This window comes from Aquarana catesbeiana, linkage group LG06 (genome assembly GCF_042186555.1).
Source record: "Aquarana catesbeiana isolate 2022-GZ linkage group LG06, ASM4218655v1, whole genome shotgun sequence".
Taxonomy (NCBI): domain Eukaryota; kingdom Metazoa; phylum Chordata; class Amphibia; order Anura; family Ranidae; genus Aquarana; species Aquarana catesbeiana.
In genome coordinates, this window is record NC_133329.1 from 191,658,745 (window position 1) to 191,676,639 (window position 17,895).

The 17,895-nt window shown below is 48.0% G+C and overlaps 1 protein-coding gene across 3 annotated transcripts in view; it reads right to left on the minus strand.

Moving 5' to 3' along the window:
* The window catches only part of NTAN1 (N-terminal asparagine amidase), a 1,046,973-nt gene that overhangs the window by 401,846 nt on the left and 627,232 nt on the right, over positions 1-17,895 (minus strand). For all 3 annotated transcript variants that reach the window (XM_073591178.1, XM_073591177.1, XM_073591176.1), the window contains one exon: positions 1,087-1,192. In XM_073591178.1, the coding sequence (XP_073447279.1) occupies positions 1,087-1,192 (106 nt within the window). The remainder of the gene's footprint in view (positions 1-1,086; positions 1,193-17,895) is intronic.

The following is a 17,895-nucleotide window of genomic DNA, read 5'->3' on the forward strand; positions in this document are numbered from 1 at the left end:
AGCCAAAAGTAAAAGTACAACTGCTGCTCGGCAAGTCATTAATCAATAAATATTTATTATTTTTTCATTTGTTTAATTGATGCAATTTACACGGTAGTTGTCAAATAGAGGAATGATACAGTTGACACCAAACATGCTGAGGAAGGACCCGGTCAATCTGAAAAGTTGACACAAAGATCTACTGCATGTGCATGCAGAGGATTTCTCCACCGGTCTTGCTGGCCACAAAAACAGCAGCACCATGTTTGAATCAGCTCTAGGTCTTTTACTTACCCCCACTGCTGGAAACCTACAAGCAAAAGATTTACTGGAGGAAGCGTTTCAATGAGCCATTAAAGCTGATCTCCAGCTTTACAGTCACTTTAACTAATTTGCTTGGTGCAAATATTTTTTTTTCCCTACACTAACATGTGGGCCCGCTGAGCCATAGCTACATACAGCACTGTGTTCTGGCTGTGGAATGCACATTTCCCATACTGCATCCAGAACTAAATTGAGTCTGGCTGAGCACTGAGCGGAAAAGCGGGCAGATGACATCATGATCTCTGCCTCTGCCAGTCAGAGGAAACTTTGTATTCATTCAGAGAATACAAAGCTGCCTGTGAATAGCTGAGCAGCGCTTAGCCTTATTCATTTTGTTTCGGGTGTGAGATGGGAATTTTGCACCCTACAGCTGGAAAATTGTGCTGAATACTGGAACGCAGGTGTTGTGTACTTACAGTTTATATAGCATGCCCTGTGAGCACACCTGTTAGTGTAAGAAATAGTTAATTTGGGCCAGCTTGGCCCAAACAAACTATTTAATGGGGACAGTAAAACTGGAGATAATCCTTAAATCGTCCTGCTAAAGCTGTACACATGTACAATATGCTGTGCTAGGTTTAGTCTTCATTAGTAACAAGGGTAGCCAGTATGCAACTCAGCTAATGCTATACATGTTGCTTGGGCAGCATGCTTTCTTTCCTCCCTAACAACACAAGGCTCTATTTTCTTGCTGTACAGATAGTTTTGACTTGTCCATCCAGTTTAACCCAGAGAAAAATAAATAAATCAGGAACTGCTGCTAGTTTTGCCAGATAAGCTTACCTTCCTTCAGTTGAATTTTGTAGGGAGTTTATTGCTTCCATTATGGATGCTACTTCATTCTCAGTATCTGTTCCATCACAATGTGCTAAACAAATGGCCCCGCTCCCTATAAAATGTAAATCACAATAACTCCTTTACGTATATTGAAATGTGTACTGAGATACAATACTCTTGAGTACAACATAAGAGGCAGTAAAATGCTTGTAAACACAATTTTTGGAAATAAAAAAATTATTTCCTACTGAAATTTATGTTAACACGATCCTTTGGGACCTTTACAAATCACTGCTCAGCGTAAGTTACCAATAAATAAATGAGTTGTACTGGTCCCTGAGGGGACCAAAAACAGATTGATTTGGAGATTATACTTTACTTTATCTGGCCATATTCTGGAGAGTATACACACTGTTAGCTGTATCTGGCCATTGACTTTTGCAGGGTTGTCCCGATACCACTTTTTTAAGACAGAGTACAAGTACCGATACTTTTTTTCAAGTACTCACCGATTATCGATTCTTTATTTTTAATGTGGCACAGATGATGCGTGGACTGGGTCGGTAGCTTTTTATTTTATTTATTTTTTACAATTTTATTACAATATATTTTATTATTTTTCTAAATGTGTGTGTATATATATATATATATATATATATATATATATATATATATATATATATATATATATATATATATACACACACATATATATATATATATATTTTTTTTTTTACAATGCTTTCTTTTTTTGGGGGGTGCGGGTCAGTCAGTGTTGGTGTTTATTTTATTTTTTATTATTTTTACAATTTTACTTTAGAATATTTATTACAATGTTTCCTTTTTTTTTATTTTTTTACTCAACCCTGTTGGGGGGTAGGGGGCTTTGGTGAGATGTCAGGGGTCTAAACAGACCCCTGACATCTCCCCTAGGAGACATGGAAAGGGACTGAGGACATAGATTCCCCAGTCCCTTTCTCAGCAGCCTCAGCTGCACTGAAACTCCTCTCAATTCGTAAACTGAACACAGTTTACGATGCTCGGTTATGAATGCACAGAGTCAGTGAGCACTGACTCTGTGCATTCAGAAAACGAAGGAGCCAGTAAATGACATTTACTGGCTCCTTTCTCTGCTCTCCATCCTGAAAGATCTGAGACGGGGGGGGAGGCAGACGAGCACACAGAGGGGGAGCGGATGATGACGAGGGGACCGGTTGACTACATGGAGGGGGAGTGGACCGGAAGAGTGCACGGAGCGGAGGCAGAGGAGGGAACCGGAGGAGCACACAGAAGGGGACTGGAGGGGGATGGGGGGAACGGAGGAGCACACAGAGGGGAAACGGAGGAGCCAACAGAGAAGCACAGAGGATGACACAGCGGGGAGCCAGAGGAGGATACAGGGGATACTCAGGGATGATCGGTGCGGCGGTGGGGGAAGTTATAATCACCGATCTCCCTGTGTGGCTTTAAATAAAGCAGCTGAAAGCCACAGAGGGGAGAGGAGGAGAAGCGGCTGTCAGCTGCTTTATTGAAAGCCACACAGGGAGATCGGTGAGTATAACTTCCCCGTCGCACCGACTGTTCCTGAGTGTCCAGGTATCGGACTAGGCATCGGGAGCATTTGCAGGAGTACAAGTACTCCTGCAAATACTCGGTATCGGGGCAATCCTAATCTTTTGTACTACACACCGAAACAAACTCACACTGGACAAAATAATGGAAACAACTAGAAAAATATATGAATTCATTTGTTTCATAAACTTAAATAATAGGATTTTTAAAACAGCTTACCTGTAAAATCCTTTTCTTGGAGTACATCATAGGACACAGAGCCTCAAGTATTTACTTAGTGGGTTATGGGCCTACCTTCAGGTGTTGACACTGGTATAACCAATACAGGAAGTTGACTCCCCTATATAACCCCTCCTCCTTCCAGGAGTACCTCAGTTTTTGTAGCCAAGCAGTATAAGCAATATACTCTCACCACATAAAACAGAGGGGCGGAAGCCACGTGTCCTATGATGTACTCCAAGAAAAGGATTTTACAGGTAAGCGGTTTTAAAAATCCTATTTTCTTTATCGTACATCATAGGACACAGAGCCTCAAGTATTTGCTTAGCGGGATGTTCCATAAGTATGCTACTTGAGGGGAGGGAGACACAACCTGTAGGGCAACCCCTAGACCTGAGGACTTTATACTGCTGCCTGCAGCACACTGCCCCCTAAGGTGATATCCTCATTTCCATCTTACATCCACTTGATAAAATTTTGTAAATGTATGTACTGAAGACCAAGTCGCGGCCTTGCAGATCTGAGACATGGAGGCCTGGTGACGCACTGCCCAAGAAGCACCAGCCGCTCTGGTAGAGTGCGCCTTAACTTGAAAAGGGGGAATCTTTCCCTTTAAATCATATGTTTGAATTATAACTTGCCGAATCCACTTAGCAACAGTGGATTTTGACACTGCCTGTCCTTTCTTAGGACCCTCTTGCAGAATAAATAAGATGTCAGTCTTACGAATCTGAACAGTTTTCTTTAAATAGATTTTCACTGCTCTCACTACATCAAGACAATGTAGTGACTTTTCTTCCCTGGAACATGGTCTTGGGAAAAACGATGGTAGGACAATATCTTCATTCAGATGAAAGCCTGAAACCACTTTTGGCAAAAAGCCTGGGCGAGGGTGTACACTCAGTCCTCATGAATAACCGAATATGGCACTTTACAAGAAAGAGCAGCTAATTCTGATACCCTCCTTGCTGAGGATATAGCAACCAAAAATACTAGCTTCCTTGTCAAAAGGACTAAAGGAATATTGCTGTATCGGTTCAAATGGCTGTTTTTGTAACATCGACAAAACTAAATTCATGTCCGAAGGGCTTAAGGGTGATTTAACTGGTGGATTAATCCGCATCACTCCTTGCATGAAACCCCCGGACTAAAGAATGCGTAGCAAGCGGTCTTTGATATAAAATTGATAAGACCGAGACCTGGCCCTTAATAGTACTCAGGGCCAACTTCATCTCTACGCCTAATTGTAGAAAGGCAAGAATTCTGTCTATAATATATCTCTGAGGGTGCCAACCCTTGGATACACACCAGGAAACCTAAGCTTTGCAGACTCTATAATATATAGATTTAGAAGCTGGCTTCCTAGCATTAATCAAAGTAGAGATAACTGACCTGGAAAGCCCACGTTTCTTCAGAATGTGGGTCTCAATAGCCAGGCCGTTAAATTTAGCGTTCGTAAAGTAGGATGGAATATCAGCCCCTGTGATAGCAGGTCTGGCCTTAGTGGGAGGAGCCATGGACCCTCCACTGCCATCTTTACGATCTCTGCATACCATGACCTTCTGGGCCATGCTGGTGCAAATAGTATTACTGACTTTCTTTCCAGCTTGATCCTGCAAAGAAGTCGAGGCAGCAACTGAATTGGGGGAAATGCATAGATCAGTGAGAACTGATCCCACGGGGTATGCGAGTGGGTCCCTTATCCTGGACACAAAGTTGACTAGCTTTGTGTTAAATCTGGATGCTAGAAGGTCTACGTCCGGAGTCCCCCATTTTTGGCAAATAGCCCGGAAAATTTTGTGATGAAGAGACCATTCCCCCGGGAATAACTGCTGGCGACTTAAGTAGTCCGCCTGCCAATTCTCTACTCCCGGGATGAAAACTGCTGATAAGCATGGGACATTCTTTTCTGCCCAAGTTAGAATCTGGTTCACCTTTCTCTGAGCTGAGAGACTCTTGGTGCCCCCTTGGTGATTGATATATGCCACAGCCGTGGCATTGTCGGATTGGATCCTGACAGGACAATCTTTTAACCTGGAGGTCCAGGTTTTCAGAGCCAGATACACTGCCCGAATCTCTAAGATGTTGATGGGCAAGGCTCTTTCGGTTCTTGACCATTGTCCTTGGACAGTCATCTTCTCTAGTACTGCCCCCCAGCCTGAAAGGCTGGCATCTGTCGTTACTACTTTCCAGATAATCGGTCTGAAGGACTTTCCCTTCAGCAAGTTCCGAGTTAGTAACCACCAATTGAGGCTTTGGGACACTCTTGGGGACAGCCGCATTGGTGAGTCCAAAGCTTGAATCGACTTGTTCCAAGCAGGCCGAATACTGTTTTGAAACAGTCTTGAATGGAATTGGGAATAGGGAACTGCTTCGAATGAAGCTACCATCTTTCCTAACAACCTCATACAAAGGCGAATTGAAGGATTTCTCTTTGACCTGACCGTCCGCACCAGCTCTTGTATGGAGCTGATCTTTGTGGGAGGTAAAAACACCCTTTTCTGAGCTGTGTCTATGATCAGGCCCAAATACTCCAGCCGTCTTAGCGGCTTTAAGGATGATTACTTTAGGTTGAGTATCCAACCCAGATCTTTCAGGTAACTGCTTGTAATGCATACACTTTGCTCCAAGCGAGCTGCTGACTGGTCTATTATCAATAGATCATCTTAGTATGTTAAGACTGTTATGCCCTGTGCCCTTAATCTGGCTAGAGGTGGGGCCAATTCCTTCGTGAACACCCGAGGTGCTGTAGCTAGGCCGAAAGGCAGGGCTACAAACTGAAAATGTTGTTGTTCTACTTCAAACCGCAGAAACCTCTGGTGAGCAGGAAATATAGGGACATGCAGATATGCGTATCTAATGTCTATGGATGCCAGAAGTTCTCCTCCCTGTAGGATGGAAACTACTGACTTGATTGACTCCATGCGAAAGGAACGGATCTTCAGGAACTAATTTAGATTTCGTAGATCTAGAATTGGTCTGACATCCCCATTTGGCTTTGGTACCATAAATAGGTTTGAGTGAAAGCCCAAACCTTGCTCTTGTATGAGAATCTGTATGATCACCCCTTGCGCCAATAATCGGTCTAATGCTTGTAACAGGGATTGTCTTTTCCCTGGATCTTTGGGAATGTTTGATCTCAGAAAACGAGAAAGTGGGAATTCCCGAAATTCTAGCTTGTATCCTAGGGACACTGTGGAAAAAGTCCATCTGTCCTGAATCTCCTCTCTCCAGACTTCCGAGTACCCCAGAAGTCTTCCCCCCACCTTGGTGAGGGGAGATGCCTCTTCATGATGAGGCTTTGGTATTAAGCTTTGCAGATTTGCGGCCCCAGGTCTTCCTCTGTGCCTGGGTTTGACCCTGGGATCTTCCTCTAGAGTCTGGCGGCGGAGGCCGTCACCCCTGGATAGAGGTGGATGCCCCTGGCGCGGGGGAAAAAGTCAGTTTAAACGAAGGACATTTAAATTTCCTTTTGACTGGCAAAAGAGTACTCTTTCCGCTAGAAATTGTTTGGATGTATTTATCCAAACTATTGCCAAATAGTCGTTCACCCTTAAAGGGGAAACTAGTTAGAAGGTTCTTACAAGGCGTTTCAGCTGACTAACCCTTTAACCAAAGGGTCCTTCGCATGTGCATTAGTACAAGTGCAAGGCGCGAAGCCCAATGAATAGAATCCATCATAGCATCTATGGCAAAACATAATGCTCTTGGTAGCTAGGCTAACTCCCGGGCCTGTTGTGCAGGGAGCTCGTTAAGAGCATCTGTGAACTAGTCCTTTATAGACTGACAGATGCCAATAGCTGCAATTGCAGGCTGAGTTACGACCCCTGCTAAAGAAAAAGAGGATTTTAACAGACCTCCCAACTTCTTATCTGTTGGATCTTTAAGCATATGCACTGGACGAGTTAAACTTTTATTTACATTGGAAATCGCAGCGTCAACTGCTGGAACTTTCCGTCTTTTTGTGAATTTTTCGTCCATAGGATAGAGAATTGAGAATCTCTTTGGAGGGGAAAAATGCTTATCTGGATGATCCCATTCGATATAAATAAGCTTTCCTAGTAATGCGGGGACAGGAAACGCATGCAAAGGCTGTAAATGTTTTAGGGAACCCAAAGAGGAGACCGGATCTTAACCACTTACCGCCCGCCCTATTACAGAATGTAATAGAATCACGTCATATGACGTGATCAGGAATATCTAGCCGCTGCGCGCCCCCGGGGGCGCGCATCGCGGCGATCGTTGTTGCGGGGTGTCAGTCTGACACCCTGCAACACCGATCTAGGTAAAGAGTCTCCAACGGAGACTCTTTACCATGTGATCAGCCGTGTCCAATCACAGCTGATCACGATGTAAATAGGAAGAGCCGGTGATCGGCTTTTCCTCACTCGCGTCTGTCAGACGCGAGTAGAGGAGAGCCGATCGGCTGCTCTCCTGACAGGGGGGTCTGTGCTGATTGTTTATCAGCACAGCCCCCCTCGGATCCTACCCAGGACCACCAGGGAAGCCGCCCAGGACCACCAGGGAAGCAATCCACACTGGACCACCAGGTATGCCCCTAGACCACCAGGGAAATGTCACTGTATGCCCAGGCAGCTGCCAATCTGTGCCCAGGCAGCTGCCAGTCAGTGCCCACTGCAATGCCTACCACTGCCAGTGCCACCAGGGATGCCCATCAGTGCCTCATTTTAGTGCCGCGTATCAGTGCCGCCTATCAGTGCCCATCAGTGCCGCCTATCAGTGCCACCCTATCAGTGCCTAGCAGTGCCCAGCAGTGCCGCCTTTCATTGCCCATCAGTGTCGCCCATCAGTACCAACAAGTGCCACCCAGTGCCACCCATCAGTGCCCATCAGTGCCACCTATCAATGCCCATCAGTGCTGCATATGAGTGCCACCCATCAGTGCCGCCTACCAGTGCCGCATTTCAGTGCCCATCGTCAGTGCCCGTCAGTGCCCGCTCATTGGTGCCACCTCATCTGTGCAGCCGTATCAGTGCCTGTCAGTGCCGCCTTATCAGTGCCCATCAGTGAAAGAGAAAACTTACTTATTTACAATTTTTTTTTAACAGAAACAAAAGCAAAACTTTTATTTTTTTCAAAATTTTCGGTCTTTTTTTATTTGTTTAGCAAAAAATAAAAACCGCAGAGGTGATCAAATACCACGAAAAGAAAGCTCTATTTGTGGGAACAAAATGATAAAAATTTAGTTTGGGCACAGTGTAGCATGACCGCGCAATTGTCATTCAAATTGCGACAGCGCTGAAAGCTGAAATTTGGTCTGGGCAGGAAGCTAACTCTGTTAGGGGTAGCATGAAAGCAGAGCGAACCATTTTAGTAAGGCTCAGTACTTCAGTTTGTGAAGCCGAAACAACAAGTACTATTTCCTCTGCAGAGGAATAGCTGGCTTGTCTTTCCTCTGGATTATCTGAGGGTAATACCTCATCTTGTTCCCACAATTCCTTTGGACCCTCCACTGTCTGTAAAGAGTTTAAGGTGCGGGAGGGGGATCTAGGACACTTCCTATCCACCTAGATGGAGGATGTAATTAAAGCCGCTAATCTTCCTTATAAGCCCTGCAGGGCTGAGGAAAATGCATCTTCAGTCACGTATACAGGAGCTGAAGTGTGTAAAGCAGTTGCACCACCGCTAGCTTCCAATGAATCACCCCGGCTTGCCATGTCTGGTATCTCTGGAGAGGATGACAGTCTGGCGGCATGACTGGAAAGTGCTGTCTATAACAACAGGCTGGGGATATAAAAAACCAGCAAAGCTATGTACATGAGGGCACCTGTTTTAATATATAAACAAACTGGAATGGCCATCGCGCCTCCTGGTGGAGGTGAATTTATCAGCAGATATACAGCTTTACAATAGTAGCTATTTATTATACATAATTATGTTTTACATGAAGCAAAAACTGAATTTGTGGCTAGAGGAAAAAAAAAATCCCATGCCTTCAGGAAGTCTCCTAAGGCTGCATAGCTGCCAGAGTACTTTAACCTGTGATATGCTGCTTCTGTACTGCTGTATCCCCTAGATTCCTCTAGAAGAGGCCGTTGATTCACTGAGAACCCCCCTCTGGCTGCTGGGACCACACATGGCTGTTTATAGCCAGACACAGAGCTGCTGAGGCATCACATTAAGGTATGTGTAACTTACTCCTTCTTGAGGAGACATTTTAAAGGCATACACTAATATGGAAGGAAAGCATAGGCACCTTTTTACAGTTCCTAGCCTCTTCCCTTAACTTTTCCTCGCTGCAGGATACTGTTGATTTAACAGACAGATCCAAATTTCACCCATCACGGCGGGCAGCATAGTTAAATCTTCAAAGACCGGGTCCCTGTTTAATAGGGGTTCCACTCCTTTGGACCTGTATAGCACCCCTCACGAACAGCTTTAGGTAATGTAGCAAGACCAAAAAGAGTCCTGGTTCCTAGGGTCCAGCTCTCAGAGAGAAGCTTACAGGCAAAACCTTGTTCTTGAATCGAGGTCCAGGTACCATCCTATGGCCTCAGTGGCGAGGATGGATCCAGTTGTGGAGGTTTTTTAAATCCAGCATGGATCTCTCCCTGGAGCTCCTCAGAGCACATCTTCACTCGTGACCAACACCTTTAGACACTGGCGAAAAAACTGAGGTACTCCTGGAAGGAGGAGGGGTTATATAGGGGAGTCAACTTCCTGTATTGGTTATACCAGTGTCAACACCTGAAGGTAGGCCCGTAACCCACTAAGTAAATACTTGAGGCTCTGTGTCCTATGATGTACGATAAAGAAATATTATATTAATAAAAATGACAAACAGTAGGAATGTGCTTTGCAGTCATTAGGTTCTGTAAAATTGCCTCATATTCTATACCTTTTACACAAACATGCAGTCGATCAATTAAATGAATAACTCCGACAAGATGCATATGGGGTGTGCCGAGTGTACCTGGGCACACCCTAATCGCCCTGCGTGTGTTAGTGTCCTGAGATCTGCCTGGACTGCTGTGAAATGCTGCATCCAAGCAGTGACTAGCCCCTGCTGCCTGTGAGACAGTATCCCACTGAGCAGATCGTGAGGCTTGTAAGATCCGCTCAGAGTGTGAAACTGTCATGTAAGATAACTGCATTACAGGCGCTGTCAAAACTCAGCGGTGGTGTCAGGGATGGGTGGGACCGAACGGCTATCAAACACAAGCCAATGGGATGGGGTCTGGGCGGGCTGCTACGTCTATATGACTCCACCCCCTTTCTTAAGCAGCTTGATCATTGGCTGGTGTTTAGCTGTTCAGTCCCGCCTATCCCCGACATCACCGCTGAGTTGTGACAGCTCCTCTCTCTCACTGCATGCAGTTACATTACATGACAGTTTCACACTCTGAGCGGATCTTACAAAAAATTACTTAATTTTCTGACTAAAGTTCCACTTTAAAGTCTCCCACCTCACTGCAGATGGAGGTAATGCAACTGAGACTTCTGCGGTCCCCACTGCGTTCAGGGAAGAAGCTGCATCAATGTCAGAACAACCTTTAGGAAGGGTTAGCCACTACACAAAAACCTGCTCAAACAACACAGGCAAGTCTTGCTTCCTTCCCAAATATGCTCACATCACTCTTCCTGTTTTGCTACAGCTTCCAGAAGGAATGTTCCATGGCCAGGCCACAACTGATTCCGGCAACTGAAGATGCTTCATTGATAATGCCTCTGCATAGCAACTCTGTTGCTCTGCAACCCAAAGACTTTCTGTACAGCTGGCTGATGGATTGGGCATTAAAGTGAAACTTTTTTTTTTTTGTAAAAGAATTTTTATTGTGCACATAACAGAAGAAGCATACATCACAGTAAATAGGGTTACATCATCAACTAGAAAGCATAAATTGCATATCTATTACATCACCAGTGCAAATATCCATCTACCCTTCATATGCCATGTGAATTTCCAACCCTATTCTACTTTTGTAGCATATGTGCTTTTTTTTTATTTTATTTTTACAAAGCAAGAGAGAACCTCACATAACAATAAAACACCACACCCCCCCCCCTCCCAGCCCCCCACCCAGTGCTCTCCCTGGGAGAGACGACAGACCGGGCAATCCCACCCTCGGAGGGTGAACGCCTCCTCCGTACACCCCAACCAGAGAAGAGAAAAAAAACTCCCCCCCCTGAGATGTCTGCATTCAGTGTTCTGTGCAATAAAACATGAGAATCCATGCCCTACCACCGTAAGAGGAGAATGTCACCTATCCTCCCGTCATTTCTTGTTTGAGAGCAAAAACAGTTCCTACTATCTAGTATTTAGTGGTTCTTCCTCCTCCAGTGTGTTTTCAGAGTCCACCCATCTAAACCATACCTTCCTAAACTTCTTGGGAGCTCCCCTAGCTTCATAGGTCATCTTATACATCATCACATCCGCATTTACTATTGTTATCCACATTCCCAGAGTCAATTGTTCATCATGAATCCAGCGTCTGGCAATGAGTTTCCTCACCTCAAAGTATATAATCCTATGGAACAATTTAGTACAGGTATTAATCTCCTCCTGATCAAAGACCCCGAGGAGACAGCGTAGGGGAGAGCAAATGTTAGGCAAGGCAAACTTATCGGAAATAAATTCAGTTACCTGTGACCACAGAAAGTGAAACTTTAGTTAAAAAAAAATTAGCACCTCATAGATACTTCATGCTGGCCCCTTTTGCAGGTATAGCTATTTGAAACATTTTTTAAAAAGTGCCTATACTGTTTAAAATCCAGTAAGGCGCTGTATAATCCTGCTCTGCACAGCTTCAGTTGTCCTGTATTATCGGCACTGCAATCAGTAAGTAGCTAAAGACAGATCAGTCGACAACCAAAAGATTTACTGTGCTGCAGACGGGGGGACCATCAGAAATGAAACAGACTGTGCTGAGGAAGGACAGATTAGGGAGGGAGAAGAGAAAAGCAGAAGAGGTGCCAGGACACCCTATGGTGCCAGGGAGACACAACAGTGTTAAACTTACAAGGATTGCATCTTATCTCACTGATTTTCTCTTCTTTCTCTTTCGGAAAAGGCAGCACTACTTTAGCTGTAAAGCTTCTGCAGTCTTTCCCTCTAGATGAGCCAAGATTGATTGGTTTTAGAAGTTCACTGTGGGACTAGCCAACATCTCTGTATTTACAGCATAATGCAAATATATTCCCCCATTGGGTGGGACTTTAATGGCTCAAAAAATATATTTAAAAAAATATATATATTTTACTTAAAAATGTATACAACTTATTCTAATTACATAAAAAGAGTAATTGTTGTACACATTGTATAACAGAAAAAAAAATCCACATAATGGAATTAATACAAACTCACAAAAGGTACAGTACACAATCTTATTAAATTATTTTATATATGCAGAGGTCACATAAAGATATCTGGCATGTTTCAGAGGCAATTGGCTCCTACTTCAGGTTGCCATCACTCCTGTCCAGTCTCTCACTGGTCAAATAAGAATGGGAAAAAGTGGTAGGGATCTCTCAGCCCGTGGACCCAATCAGATAGGCACTGAGCGCACCCCCAATAGATGTGTTGGATCTAGCCCAAATCCTGATAAGGTGTAATACCCTGATTGTGTCTGAATCAAAAGAGGTCACAAAATAAGTCAATTTCCGCACAGCATGTGTATAGAATGAAAGGCATGGCTTTCATCATTTACACATGCTGCTGTCTACTGTACTTTTGTGAGTTTGTATTAATCCGATTATGCATACCTCCCAATTTTTGAACGTCAGAATGAAGAAGGAAGTAACCTTGCATAGCGCGCCACGGCAAATGTGGGCGTAGTCAAACTTTTAGAGAGTGGGAGGAGCTTAAGGGGCGTCATTAAACAAAACTCAGTCTTCCTTGTACCTATAAAATATGCTTTTATTATTGTTCCGCAAGCAAGAGACTCATGGATACATACAAACCCTAGCACAGTCATTTAAAAAGAAAAGGATAAAAGCATGCAGGGTTTGGAGTGCATTAAGTACAGAGTGCAGGGTTCTGGGATGAGCTATGAACAGAGTGCAGGGTTCTGGGATGAGTTATGTACATACTGCCCTCCACTTCCCCCCCTCCCATCATACTGCCCTCCACTACCCCCCTCCCAACCTACTGCCCTCCACTACCCCCCCTCCCATCATACTGCCCTCCACTACCCCCCTCCCATCATACTGCCCTCCACTACCTCCCATCGTACTGCCCTCCACTACACCCCCTCCCATCATACTGCCCTCCACTACACCCCCTCCCATCATACTGCCCTTCACTACACCCCCTCCCATCATACTGCCCTCCACTACACCCCCTCCCATCATACTGCCCTCCACTACACCCCCTCCCATCATACTGCCTTCCACTACACCCCTCCCATCACACTGAGGGGTAGTGGAGGGCAGTATGATGGGGTAGTGGAGGGCAGTATGATGGGAGGGGGTGTAGAGGAGAGCAGGATGATGGGAAGGGGTGTAGTGGAGGGCAGTATGATGGGAGGGGGTGTAGTGGAGGGCAGTATGATGGGAGGGGGTGTATGATGGGAGGGGGGTGGTAGTGGAGGGCATAACTCCCAACTTTTGAACTTCAGAATGAGGGACACTTGAAGAAGGAAGTATCCTTGCATAGTGCACCACGGCAAATGTGGGTGTGGTCAAACTTCTGACAGTGGGAGGAGCTTAAGGGGCATCATTAAACAAAACTCAGGCTTCCTTGTACCTAAATGTTCCGCATGCAAGAATCTCATGGATACATACAAACCCCAGCACATTAATTAAAAAAAAAAAGGTAAAAGCATTCAGGGTTTGAAATGCATTACGTACAGAGTTCAGGGTTCTGGGATGAGCTATGAACAGAGTGCAGGGTTCCAGGATGAGCTATGTACAGAGTGCAGGGTTCCAGGATGAGCTATGTACAGAGTGCAGGGTTCCAGGATGAGCTATGTACAGAGTGTAGGGTTCCAGGATGAGCTATGTACAGAGTGTAGGGTTCCAGGATGAGCTATGTACAGAGTGCAGGGTTAAGGGATGAGCTGCATACAGAGTGCAGGGTTCTGGGATGAGCTGCGTACAGAGTGCAGGGTTCTGGGATGAGCTATGTACAGAGTGCAGGGTTCTGGGATGAGCCATGTACATACTGCCCTCCACTACCCCCTCCCATCATACTGCCCTCCACTACCACCCCTCCCATCATACTGCTGTCCACTACCACCCTTCCCATCATACTGCCCTCCACTACCCCTCCCATCATACTGCCCTCCACTACCACCCCTCCTATCATACTGCCCTCCACTTCCACCCCCTCCTATCATACTGCCCTCCACTGCCCCCCCTCCCATCATACTGCCCTCCACTGCCCCCCCTCCCATCATACTGCCCTCCACTGCCCCCCCTCCCATAATACTGCCCTCCACTGCCCCCCTCCCATCATACTGCCCTCCATTACCCCCCTTCCATCCTACTGCCCTCCACTATCCCTCTCCCATCATACTGGGGGGGTAGTGCAGGTAGGTATGATGGGAGGGGGTAGTGGAGGGCAGTATGATGGGAGGGGGAAGTGGAGGGCAGAATGATGGGAGGGAGTGTAGTGGAGGGCAGTATGATGGGAGGGGTTGTAGTGAAGGGCAGTATGATGGGAGGGGTTGTAGTGGAGGGCAGTATGATGGGAGGGGGGTAGAGGAGGGCAGTATGATGGGAGGGGGTGGTAGTGGAGGGCAGAATGATGGAAGGGGGGTAGAGGAGGGCAGTATGATGGGAGGGGGTGGTAGTGGAGGGCAGTATGATGGGAGGAGGGGTAGTGGAGGGCAGTATGATGGGAGGGGGTAGTGGAGGGCAATATGATGGGGGGAGTGGAGGGCAGTATGATGGGAGGGGGTGGTGGAGGGCAGTATGATGGGAGGGGGGATAGTGGAGGGGAGTATGATGGGAGGGGTGGTAGTGGAGAGCAGTATGATGGGAGGGGGTGGTAGTGGAGGGCAGTATGATGGGAGAGGAGGTAGTGGAGGGCAGTATGATAGGAGGGGTAATGTAGGGCAGTATGATGGGAGGGGGGTAGTGGAGGGCAGTATGATGGGAGAGTGGAGAGCAGTATGATGGGAGGGGGGAGTGGAGAGCAGTATGATGGGAGGGGGGAGTGGAGAGCAGTATGATGGAAGGGGGGGAGTGGAGAGCAGTATGATGGGGAGGGGGTAGTGGAGGGCAGTATGACGGGAGGGGGTGGTAGCGGAGGGCAGTATGATGGGAGAGGGGGTAGTGGAGGGCAGTATGATGGGAGGAGGGGTAGTGGAGGGCAGTATGATGGGAGGGGGTAGTGGAGGGCAATATGATGGGGGAGTGGAGGGCAGTATGATGGCAGGGGGTGGTGGAGGGCAGTATGATGGGAGGGGGTGGTGGAGGGCAGTATGATGGGAGGGGGTGTAGAGGAGGGCAGTATGATGGGAGGGGTGGTAGTGGAGGACAGTATGATGGGAGGGGGTAGTGGAAGGCAGTTTGATGAGGGGTAGTGGAGGGCAGTATGATGGGATGGGGAGGTAGTGGAGGTCAGTATGATGGGAGGGGGTAGTGGAGGGCAGTATGATGGGAGGGGGTAGTGGAGGGCAATATGATGGGGGGAGTGGAGGGCAGTATGATGGGAGGGGGTGGTGGAGGGCAGTATGATGGGAGGGGGGATAGTGGAGGGGAGTATGATGGGAGGGGGTAGTGGAAGGCAGTTTAATGGGGGGTAGTGAAGGGCAGTATGATGAGAGGGGGTGGTAGTGGAGGTCAGTATGATGGGAGGGGGTAGTGGAGGGCAGTATGATGGGAGGGGGGTAGTGGAGGGCAGTATGATGGGAGGGGGGTAGTGGAGGGCAGTATGAGGAGGGGGGTGGTGGAGGGCAGTATGATGGGAGGGGTTGTAGAGGAGGGCAGTATGATGGGAGGGGTGGTAGTGGAGGACAGTATGATGAGAGGGGGTAGTGGAAGGCAGTTTGATGGGGGGTAGTGAAGGGCAGTATGATGAGAGGGGGTGGTAGTGGAGGTCAGTATGATGGGAGGGGGTAGTGGAGGGCAGTATGATGGGAGGGGGGTAGTGGAGGGCAGTATGAGGAGGGGGGTGGTGGAGGGCAGTATGATGGGGAGGGGAGGAGTGGAGGGCAGTAAGATGGGAGGAGGGGGTAGTGGAGGGCAGTATGATGGGAGCGGTGGCAGTGGGGAGTATAATGGGGTGGAGGGCAGTATAATGGAAGGGGAGGCAGTGAGGGCAGTATGATGGGAGTGGGTGGTAGTGGAGGTCAGTATGATGGGAGGGGGTAGTGGAGGGCAGTATGATGGGAGGGGGGTAGTGGAGGGCAGTATGAGGAGGGGGGTAGTGGAGGGCAGTAAGATGGGAGGAGGGGGTAGTGAAGGGCAGTATGATGGGAGCGGTGGCAGTGGGGAGTATGATGGGGTGGAGGGCAGTATAATGGGAGGGGTAATAGTGGAGGGGAGTATGATGGGAGGGGTGGTAGTGGAGAGCAGTATGATGGGAGGGGATGGTAGTGGAGGGCAGTATGATGAAGGGGGGGTAGTGGAGGGCAGTATGATGGGAGGGGGGTAGTGGAGGGCAGTATGATGGGGGAGTGGAGAGCAGTATGATGGGAGGGGGAGTGGAGAGCAATATGATGGGAGGGGGGAGTGGAGGGAAATATGATGGGGAGGGGGTAGTGAAGGGCAGTATGATGGGAGGGGGTGGTAGTGGAGGGCAGTATGATGGGAGGAGGGGTAGTGGAGGGCAGTATGATGGGAAGGGGTAGTGGAGGGGAGTATGATGGGAGGGGTGGTAGTGGAGAGCAGTATGATGGGAGGGGGTGGTAGTGGAGGGCAGTATGATGGGAGAGGGGGTAGTGGAGGGCAGTATGATGGGAGGAGGGGTAGTGGAGGGCAGTATGATGGGAGTGGGTAGTGGAGGGCAATATGATGGGAGGGGGATAGTGGAGGGGAGTATGATGGGAGGGGTGGTAGTGGAGAGCAGTATGATGGGAGGGGGTGGCAGTGGAGGGCAGTATGATGGGAGGGGGTGGTAGTGGAGGGCAGTATGATGGGAGAGGGGGTAGTGGAGGGCAGTATGATAGGAGGAGGGGTAATGTAGGGAAGTATGATGGGAGGGGGTAGTGGAGGGCAATATGATGGGAGGGGGTAGTGGAGGGCAGTATGATGGGAGAGTGGAGAGCAGTATGATGGGAGGGGGGAGTGGAGAGCAGTATGATGGGAGGGGGGAGTGGAGAGCAGTATGATGGGGAGGGGGTAGTGGAGGGCAGTATGATGGGAGGGGGTGGTAGTGGAGGGCAGTATGATGGGAGAAGGGGTAGTGGAGGGCAGTATGATGGGAGGGGGTAGTGGAGGGCAATATGATGGGGGGAGTGGAGGGCAGTATGATGGGAGGGGGTGGTGGAGGGCAGTATGATGGGAGGGGGTGGTGGAGGGCAGTATGATGGGAGGGGGTGTAGAGGAGGGCAGTATGATGGGAGGGGGTAGTGGAAGGCAGTTTGATGAGGGGTAGTGGAGGGCAGTATGATGGGATGGGGAGGTAGTGGAGGGCAGTATGATGGGAGGGGGTAGTGGAGGGCAGTATGATGGGGGAGGGGAGGAGTGGAGGGCAGTAAGATGGGAGGAGGGGGTAGTGGAGGGCAGTATGATGAGAGCAGTGGCAGTGGGGAGTATGATGGGGTGGAGGGCAGTATAATGGAAGGGGAGGCAGTGAGGGCAGTATGATGGTAGGGGGGATAGTGGAGGGGAGTATGATGGGAGGGGTGGTAGTGGAGAGCAGTATGATGGGAGGGGATGGTAGTGGAGGGCAGTATGATGGGGGGGTAGTGAAGGGCAGTATGATGGGAGGGGGGTAGTGGAGGGCAGTATGATGGGGGAGTGGAGAGCAGTATGATGGGAGGGGGGAGTGGAGAGCAGTATGATGGGAGGGGGGAGTGGAGAGCAGTATGATGGGAGGGGGGAGTGGAGAGCAGTATGATGGGGAGGGGGTAGTGGAGGGCAGTATGATGGGAGGGGGTGGTAGTGGAGGGCAGT